Source organism: Erigeron canadensis, chromosome 9, assembly GCF_010389155.1.
Source record: "Erigeron canadensis isolate Cc75 chromosome 9, C_canadensis_v1, whole genome shotgun sequence".
Lineage (NCBI taxonomy): Eukaryota > Viridiplantae > Streptophyta > Magnoliopsida > Asterales > Asteraceae > Erigeron > Erigeron canadensis.
Window position 1 is genome coordinate 3,265,532 of NC_057769.1, and position 10,173 is coordinate 3,275,704.

The window sequence follows — 10,173 nt, forward strand, 5'->3', positions numbered from 1 at the left end:
TGCCACCCACCGCCGCCTATACTTACCACCAGCCACCGCCATTATAATCAACATCAGCCACCGCCACTATAATCAACACCAGCTACCACCGCCTACAATCAACACCAGCCACCGCTGCCTACAATTACCACCAAGCACCGCCGTCTACAGTCACCTCCAACCACCGCCGTCTACATTCACCATTAACCAACCGCCGCCGACTAGAATCACCACCAACCAACCGCCGCCACCTAGAATCACCACCATCCACCGTTCCCCTTTCAATTAAAATCAAAATTTAGAAAATAAAAAAAAAGATGGCTGACATGTTTAAACTATAATTTGTTTGATTGGTTGTGTTTTGAATGTCATGAATTTGAGTAAATGATTTTGTTTGTGGTTTAGATTTGGATTCAAAGTCGAGTTTTTATTAGGTATCATCAGAAAATAAATGTCTAGTCGGAAAATTCATCGGTAAAAATGATCAAAGAAGATGCTCGGAAAAGAAAAAATGAAAGAATAAATTTATTTGTATGATTTTCATTTTTCGTCCCTCAAGTAGCTATTTTTTCATTTTGCGTCCCTCAAGTAGCTAATTTTTCACTTTTCGTCCCTCGGTGTAAGGTGAAATGACATTAGTGACCTCACGTGTCTAGCACGTGCGTACATTAACGGCCATTTTTTAACGCCGTAAGGCCAAAGGACGATTATTGAAAAAATCGGCCAACTTTAGGGTCAAAATTGTAATTTTTAAAGTTTAGGGATCAAAAGTAAAAAACGTGCCAAATTTAAGGACGAAAAGTGTAATTTACTCAATATTTTATATTGTTTTTAGACATTTATATTTGAATTATTATATCAATTTTTCTAGAAAATTATGAATAAGTTTGAAGTTTCCTATATATTTTGAATTTGCTACTACATATAATTTCATTAATTTTTATTTTTCTAATTAATTATTATGTCAAAAAATCTTATCTCCCCACCCATTGATTGGATTCCGATTTATGAATTCTATAGCCTTGCATCTTCGTCAAATCATTCTATCTAAATGTCACATTACTTTTCCATCCCATAAAAAATGCACAACTTTATCTCATGTATCCCACTTGTTTACACCATTACGTTCTCTTTTACATACCACTATCAAGGATTACAAATGAACAACAAAATGAACAACAAATTCTCATAAATAAACCATAAAATTAACAAAAATATTGTGACCTTCGAAACTATTAATCGCGAACACGTTTTACACGTAAGTATTATGAGTAGATGAACAGTTATTACCTTACACTACAATACTAGTCATAAGATTTTTTTTTGAAAGGTGAATTTCGTTGAAAACTTCGTGTTGTGATTTGACAGTAAAAGGTCAAACATACGTTGTTTTAACCGGGTCCACGCTAGAGAGCTCCATCGAAGTAGAAATGTTTATTTCAAATACCCGATAGGGAAAACCCCCTATTAATCAGCCCGAAGACACGATGATTAATATGGTAAATCATGTCTCATCAGACTTGAAACTGGGTATATCCAAGCCAAACCTTCATAAAGAGACTTTTTGTGTCCTTCATACTTGAACACAAAACCTTATAAATGAAAAAAATGATCTTTCAACAATTGAGTTAAAACTGAAGGACAATACTAGTTATAAGCTAACGATCATATGATTATATATATCATGGTTGTAAAACTCGACCGATACAACTGAGTCTTGAGAATCGGCTCGGCTCGTGTATCGGCCCTTTGGCGATACGAGTTTGTGACACTTGGTCTGAAAATCGGCCAAGGTGTAAGACTCGGGTCAACTTGGTCAAGACTCGTCCGGATCAGTCAAGACTCGGCTGGATCGGTCAAGACTCGGTTGGATCGGATCAGTCAACCAAAGTCAAACCCTTTTTTTATTTTATTTATTTTTTTAAAGCTTTTATTAACTATCTTATTGTTTCTAGACAGTTATGTTTAAATTGAAAAAATATGTTATGTTTAAGTTTGAAGTTTTATATATATTTTCAATTTTTTGTTATATATAATTTCAAAAACTATTATTTTATACATAAAAACCCACTATTCACCGATCCGATTCCGATCCGATTTTTAAAAAATCATGTCTCCCCCTCGCCGATCCGATCCCGATTCTCGAATTCCTCAACCTTGATATATATACGTTATCTTTGTATTGTAAAATTTTTTATAGCCAACACTGAATTATGATTTTCTTTCTATATTTATCATTTTATTGTGAAGATTTTTATAGTATTTTTTTTGTATAATATATCTTTCTATTTTAAGTTATTTATATTTTATCATTATTATTATTACGATTATTAATATTGTTTTATGCTGTATTGATGCATCATATATGATAAAACGTTATATATACAGAGTCAATATTAAGATCAATCATATTGTTAGCTATATAGTTATAGAAAACCATAATTTAAATGTATATAAGGTTAATCATACACAAATTTGTATATCTTCCAATGACATATAAGGTCAAAGGCTTTATAGTAGTGTTTGATCTATCTGAATAATTTTTTATGCCGTTACAAAACAAGGGTTAAATTTCCTTGTCATAATCAATTATCTCTCTCATTCTATAAAAATCAATATACTCAATAAAAATTCCAACTTGAGGCATGGCATGTATTAATTGAAACCCGGTTGGATATTGGAATAGCAATGAAGTTATGAAGTTTAAATAACTACATAGTCGATATCCAACAAATAAAAAATAGTTTCATTAACATTACACAAGTACACAACTAGTATATACCAACATTTATATTTATACTCCTTATTAAAAATTATCAACTCATGTTGAAAGTTTACAAGATTTGGAAAATGTAATTTTACTATTTTACCCCTTCTTATTCCCTACATTTATTCTCCGGGTAATGATCAATCATCCTAATTGGTTAGCCTAAAAATCCTCCTAATTTATAAGATTGTGACATGTGAAAAATCAGGGGGTGAGATTTGGAAAGAGAATTAGTAGATTACATGTGTTAACAAGTGGATATATTAGGAGGATTTTTAGAAGGATTGGTTAGGAGGATTTATCATTTTCCTTATTCTCCCTATTGTTTTCTTTTTGCCACAAAAATACACACCTCCACTATTGTCCTCAAAACCTAAGCATCACCTCCAACGTCCATCGCCTCCACCTTCGTTGAACACCACCACCGCCGTGGAATGTCTCCATGAGACCCACATCACCCCTCAATCTAGACGTCATGTCAATGGTATTCGCCGCAACGCACGGGTACCATGCTCGTAAATACTAAACATTGTCATATAGTCCATTACTACTCCATTCTAAAAACCAAAAAAACTCGCTATTTTTTCCCCTTACGTTTATCACATCACTCTTTATTTTTACATATCGTAGTATATTTTTTCTTCCAAATTAATAAAATCAAAGTCCAGTTGAAAGACTTGAAGGTAATAAAAACAGTCAAAAACAACTCAACTTTATTAACTTAATATTATCTTGTGAATCCACAAACCTGCCCGTAAAATATCTGACTACTACCCGTACTCAAATTTCCATACCATCTGCCCGTTTCCCACCCTCCAATACCTGCCCGTTTCCCCACCATTTCTTAGCTTAAATATGAAACTTTTACTACATTTCTTCCTTCACCACCACCACTACCCATTTATCCGGTGGTAGTAGTGGCTGTTTCCGGTCAGCCTCCGCCGTGAATATGGGGCAGGGACTTAGCTGCAGAGTGCAAGATGAACATGGGCTATTTACAGCCGTACAATATGGTGATATAGAACTAGTGAAATGTGTTGTTGAAAAAGATCCATCTTTGATTCAACAAACTACTGTTTATGATCGTCATTCTCTTCTTCATATTGCTGCTGCCAATGGTCAGATCGAGGTTGGTTTTTCAAGATTTCTTGAAACATTGATTCATAAGATTGTAAAGTTCCAAATTTTTATGTGCAATTTGATGATTTTCTTCTCATTTTCTATGTGGGCTTATGCTTTCTTGGTAGATTCTTGGAATCTTTGTTCTTAAGTTGGTAAAAAGCTTCAATCTTTATGTACAATTTGATGGTTTTCTTGAAATCTTGATTCATAAGTTGGTAAATTGTTTTAATCTTTATGTACAATATGACTAATTCTTTGACAAATTCTATGTGGGTATTGTATTCTTCTTAGATTTCTTGAAATCTTAATTAATAGGTTGGTAAAGCTTCATACTTTGTTGTATATTTGATGTCTTCTTGAGATATTTCTATGTGGGCTTTTTTCATTATGGTTAGATTTCTTTAAATGTTGATCCATAATTTGGTAAAGCTACAACCTTTCTTTCACATTTGATTACGTGGGCTTCTTTTTCTTCTTTTTGGTTAGATTTCTTGAAAACTTGATTCGTAGTTTGCTAAAGCTTCATTCTTTTTGTCACTTTGACGGTTTTCTTGACATTGTATATGGGCTTTTTTTAGTCAAAGTTTATAAAATGTTGATTCACATTTGTGTAAAGCTCCAATCTCCATGTAAATTTGATGATTATACTAGTTGAAATTTTAATACATAATTAGGTAAAGCTTCAATCTTTAAGTAAATTTGGCTTATATGTTGACATTTTCTTTGTGTTTTTTTGTTTGTTTGTTAGATTGTAACTATGCTGTTGGAAGATAGATCAGTGAATCCTGATTCTTTAAATCGTCATAAACAGGTGTGATTTTGTCTTGATTTTATATTTGAGCTTAAATTGTTTGATTACTTAATAATTATGCTTAATGGGAATGTTTGGTGTTGTATATTAGACTCCATTGATGTTGGCTGCAATGCATGGAAAGCTTAATTGTGTTGAAAAGCTCATTGAAGCCGGGGCTAATGTATGTCGATTTCTTTCCCTTTTACACTTACAAATATATTGTTTAAAGTTGAATGCTGATTACATTGTAAAATCTGTAGATTTTGATGTTTGATTCACTAAATGGAAGAACTTGTTTGCACTATGCTGCTTATTATGGTCATTTTGATTGTCTTGAAACCATTCTTTCGGCTGCTCGGACCTCCCATGTTGCTGCTTCTTGGTGGGTCTCTTTTATCTTTATCAAATATAATCATGAGCATTTAATAATTTTTTTATAAGAAGAGACTAATATTATGTTGATCAAATTGGAGTTCAGGGGATTTTCAAGATTTGTGAATATTAGAGATGGTAAAGGGGCTACCCCTTTGCATTTAGCGGCCCGTCAAAGACGTTCACAGTGTGTTCATTTACTTCTAGACAGTGGGGCTCTTGTTTGTGCCTCAACAGGTGGCTATGGGTATAAATTCATGGCAAAAACTCATCTTCTATATATGTAGTTAGTATAAGTAGTAACATTGACCCTTGGATTGATAAATGGGTTGATTCAGGCTGTGTTTTTTCTTTTATGGGTCAGATAGGCCAAGTTAATAAAAGTAATTATAAAAATCAGGTCAAATTGGTTGAACAGATTAGGAGTCTGCAAAATGTAATTTTAAGGTATTCAAACCTTCTAAGTTGTTGAGTGCAGAATATTAATACTAAAGTCTTTGATATTATATGTGACACTTTAATTCTTTATAGAACATTGGACAAAAAGTGTATTGGATCAATCAAACCTGGCCCATATAAAGAATAACCCTTGATACGTTATCAACCCCCACACCTTAACATTGTGGCACCTCGAGTGTTTGGTCTATGTATTCATATGTGGTTTCTATTTGTTTTCAGTTTTGCTGGCAGCACACCACTTCATTTGGCTGCAAGAGGGGGTTCGATGGATTGCATTCGTGAATTACTGGCATGGGGTGCAGATCGACTTCAGAGAGATGCATCTGGGTACATTTAGCTACTATATCATATCAATCTTGACGTGTTAGTGTAATGTAACATCATTTTGTCGTTTAGTGAAATATATCAAGATTTATCTTTGTTATTGAGGATGGACCTTTTCTATAGAAGCCAAGTTATGCATGTGCATATCAAAAGTTCTTATAGGGCACAAAAATAGTTATTGAAATCCTTCCTCTGAAAAAGGTTTTTTATGATAGCGTTTACTATATCCGAAATCTTGAATCCATTGTGGAAATAGCACTTGATGATTCCATGTTCTGTTTTCTTTTTTTCTTTTTATTTTTTTATTTTTTGTAACTATTTTTTACAAATACTGCAGGAGAATTCCATATTTGGTTGCTTTAAAGCATAAGAACGATGCTTGTGCCGCTTTATTGAATCCATCATCTGCAGAGCCTTTGGTGTGGCCATCACCATTAAAATTCATTAGTGAGCTTAATCAAGAGGCAAAAGCTTTGCTTGAACGGGCTCTAATGGAAGCTAACAGGGAGAGGGAGAAAACAATATTAAAAGGCACAGGTTACTCTGTACCTTCTCCATCACATTCAGATAGTGGAACTGCCGATGATGATAATATCTCCGAGGTAGTAATTCAATTCAATTTAGTTTTACAAATTTTCTTTGCAAAAAGGATGGTTTTGAAATGGTCAAAGCTGATGACTTTTGACTGTTGACTAGATTATCTTTGTTGACTTAATGTAACGTGGAATTCTTGTCTGAGAAACATTCTTGCTTTTTTTTGGTCTTGTTGTCCACTTTAATTATGAAATTTTGCTTATGCAACAAAGTATGCATACTCTATCTGCAGGTAAGTGAAACGGAATTATGTTGTATATGTTTTGACCAAGTATGCACAATTGAAGTCCAAGATTGTGGTCACCAAATGTGCGCACAATGCACCCTAGCCTTATGCTGCCACAACAAGCCCAACCCAACCACAGCGTCCCTTACTGCACCCGTCTGCCCATTTTGCCGTAGCAACATTGCCCAATTGGTTGTTGCAAAAGTCAAAGTCAATGCCAACACCGCTGACCAAGACCTTGACCTCTATTCCTCTACTAAACTACCAAAATTACGAAAGGCTAGAAACTTTAGTGAGGGAAGCAGCAGCTTTAAGGGTTTAACGGGTGTACCATCGTTTGGGAAAATGGTTAGCCGTGGCTCCGGAAGGATATCTGCAGATAATGCATGCATTGATAAACCATAAAATAGTCAAATTCAGTCACTTCAAAATGCGGCATAGAAAAATTAGCTGAAGAGAGTCCGGGCCCGAGACAGGTATTTGTGGAAAAATGTCTTCTTTCTACTCTTTGTGAAGATATCATAATAAGCAAGAAACATGATTTTTTGCAGAAATGAGATGGTGGGCGTTGTTTCTTTGTAATCTTTTTCATGTATTACTTTACCTTCAAGATGCAGCATATGCCTCTTTAGAAAAAGTATTCTTTTTCCCCCATTTGAAGGTTAGAAAAATGCATATAAACTGGTCTTCCAAATTCTTAAAGATTGTTCCCTAATCACATTTCTTAAAGACAGGCACACTTCAAAAGTGAAAATGGTGAGTGGTAATTTGGACCCCACCTTTTGTAATGTTGCTGCTTGATCGAGTATGGAGTGTAGCATTGTATAATGTAAAAAATCTTGGTTTTCTTATTTCTATGTATACTTTGTAATAAATGATTGAATTTTCTGGTATAAGTCTCACCAAAAAGCCTGTGTAGTTGTTGGTTTGGCATGACTCATAATCATGTCTGCTTGCTTATATCATATTATCATTTCAATTGGAAGATGCAAAGTTACCATATTACTCTTGATAGACATACCTTAAGGGCAAGGGTGTAATCGGCTTCTTTTATCGGCAAAAACCATCGACAATCGGCTACTCTATAGCACGTGTATCGGCTAGTTTTAGCAAGTTTATGTTGGAAATAACAGTATAATAATAATATGTAATTCCTTAAATATATATATATATATATATATATATATATTACAAAATGATAAAATAATGATAAAAAAATTAAAGAAGAACAGAATGGAGGAACTAAATAAAAGAGGCAATTTGAAAGCTTCCTGCAAAACAAGAAAATGTAATAACAATAAAGTAGAACCGGGCTTGTGTTTGACACAATTCCCTTAAACAGATTCGCCGTCTGTTCCCAGGGTACACCGGTTAAAAGCAGCGTACTGCCGGACGTTGAACATTTGCCTGAAATAAGAACGGAACACAGGGATGGATGTTGCTACAAGAACGAATGAGCAATGTGTATGTGATAGGAGATTGTGTATTGTTCTGTATATCTTTCAAAACCCGATAGGTCCTTATATACACACAAAATCTGTAACTGATATCATAAAGAAGCTAATTAAAACTGACATTAAAGCAGTTATAATGGTGAGTTAATTTATCAGTTACAAGACTGATAATTATGATATCAGTTTCAGAGTTAGAAGCATGCCATAAGCTTATTCTAGATCTTTCTTAAACGGGTCAAAACCCGGGTTGGGTTTATCTCGGATCGCAGCAAAAAGGAGCCCCGCGCGGGCCCCAATTTTTCGAGCTGCATTCGTGTCCGCAGGTCGCGCGTACACGCATTGGTTCAGAGAATTTTGACCCAGAAACCCGTTTTCTGCACCCCCCCCCCTGCGCAGGTAGGAGCCAAAGTAAAACACAACACAAGATCTTGACATAGCTTAGAAACCTCCACTTATAAACTAGCAAAAGTTTATATCCCACACCAATGTGGGACAAAGCTTTTCCAACTCCAACTTATGCACCAAACACACAACTTTGAGACTCGATATCTCATTCACCTTTAACCCAATTTGGACGCATCTTAGTTTGTTACGTAGCCTTGGCCAGAGACTACAAAACCCACTAAACGGTTCGCAATATATGTCACACGACTATATATTTATTGATGTCCAAAGTGGTGGAAAAATGCACTTTTTCCCAACAGTTTAATCGGTTAGTTTTCGCTATATATATCGGCATGTTTTGGCCGATCTTTGTGAACTTTGGGAGCGTGTACTTTGTGACTGTTTTTTTTTGTTCTTGTGCCACTCGCCGGAAACCTAAAAAATCAATTTGGGGGTTTTCGATTTTGAGGCTTGATTTACGTTTTTCTTGGCTTCTATTGCCGGAATACGTGCCGATAAAACTTGTCGATGCTCCTAATGTGATATATCACCCTTTCCGGTGAGATCCGAAACCCCTTTTTGGGGCTTCCGGTCATTGCCGGCCAATAACGTTCACTTTTTACGGCCAAACTTTGTTCGGCTTGTGCAAGGGTCTAGTTGGCTATGTTTACTACTTATTGGTTCGGTTTCCGGCGATCCCTTTTTTGGGGTTTCCGGTTTAATCGATATGGTTCCTATTGCTTTGGTTGGTTCGGTTTTTCGGCGAGCCCTTTCTTGGGTTCCCGGTGAACTGCTGGTGCTCCTGCATGTTGCATCGGTTTTCCGGCGAGCTCTTTCTTAGGTTTTTCGGTGAGACTGTTGTTGTTGCTACGGCGGTTGTGGTTATCCGGCGAGCCCTTTCTTGGGTTTATGGTTAACTGTTGTTGCTGCTACTTACGGCGGTTTGTTTTCCGGCGAACCTGTTCTTGGGTTTCATGTTATACAGCTGCTGTTTATACGTATATTTATGTATATTTATCTTTTTACATTGTCGTTAATTGCTTGTTTGTGATTAGCTTGGTAGTGTTAACTTAGCGGTAACGTTGCCGGATTTTTCCTTGATAGCGTTGTCGGATTTTGTTCCATTAAAGCAATAGGTAGCCGGAAAAAGTAGTTCTTAGCCGATGATAATATCGTTGAACAGTTTTTTAGGTTGCCGGTTAATTGGGCGATGATGATACAAATGTTCGTTAAAAGGAGACTCGGTTGATCCGAGGCGTATCTTGGCGAGGTAAACCTTCGGGTTAGCAGCCATGGCGTCTCCGACTTCTGAAATTCCCGACCCCCAAATTCTGAGCCCAAGTTTTATTTTATACAAAAAAAGGGTCATTTTTTTAGTTTTCCGGCAAGTTCGATTTAATTCCGGTTACCTTTGCTATGTTATGAAATTGACAAGTTTTGGCTAGTTTTGTTTGCTATACCACCTCTTTTGGCTAGTTTTTTGCAACGCCACATGTTGATTTCTTATTCGTCGAAACTTGTCAAAACTTGTCAATTTGCCAAAAGATTGGCACTACACCCTTGCCCTTAGGTCCCAGCTTATACCCCTGCTTCTAACTCACTTGTAACACTATTTATCAGTTTCTCTCTCTTTTAGACATAACAAAAACATCCCCTCCTTATAAGTTATAACCCTCATTTCTTCCCCACTTCTTTCACT

At 35.7% G+C, this 10,173-nt stretch overlaps 1 protein-coding gene across 2 annotated transcripts; it reads left to right on the forward strand.

Annotated features, from left to right (window-relative positions):
• Window positions 1-3,617: 3,617 nt before the first annotated feature.
• On the forward strand, window positions 3,618-7,529 carry LOC122581885 (putative E3 ubiquitin-protein ligase XBAT31). Of its 2 annotated transcripts, XR_006321057.1 has the most exons (9): window positions 3,618-3,875; window positions 4,617-4,679; window positions 4,771-4,842; window positions 4,922-5,043; window positions 5,140-5,280; window positions 5,712-5,819; window positions 6,154-6,418; window positions 6,643-7,112; window positions 7,188-7,529. XR_006321057.1 is itself a non-coding variant. In XM_043754200.1 (8 exons), the coding sequence occupies exons 1-8, from the start codon at window positions 3,696-3,698 to the stop codon at window positions 7,039-7,041; spliced, it is 1,350 nt and encodes a 449-aa protein (XP_043610135.1). In that variant the 5' UTR covers window positions 3,618-3,695; the 3' UTR covers window positions 7,042-7,529. The 2 variants fall into 2 exon arrangements, 1 of the variants encoding a protein (XP_043610135.1); XM_043754200.1 differs by having other exon boundaries at window positions 6,643-7,529.
• Window positions 7,530-10,173: the final 2,644 nt, after the last annotated feature.

Bases quoted from the DNA above. Each gene is read 5' to 3' on its own strand.
- LOC122581885 (XM_043754200.1), top strand. From the start codon at position 3,696: ATGGGGCAGGGACTTAGCTGCAGAGTGCAAGATGAACATGGGCTATTT. The intron at 3,876-4,616 runs GTTGGTTTTTCA...TTTGTTTGTTAG, and splicing joins CTGCCAATGGTCAGATCGAG to ATTGTAACTATGCTGTTGGA. The intron at 4,680-4,770 runs GTGTGATTTTGT...GTTGTATATTAG, and splicing joins CTTTAAATCGTCATAAACAG to ACTCCATTGATGTTGGCTGC.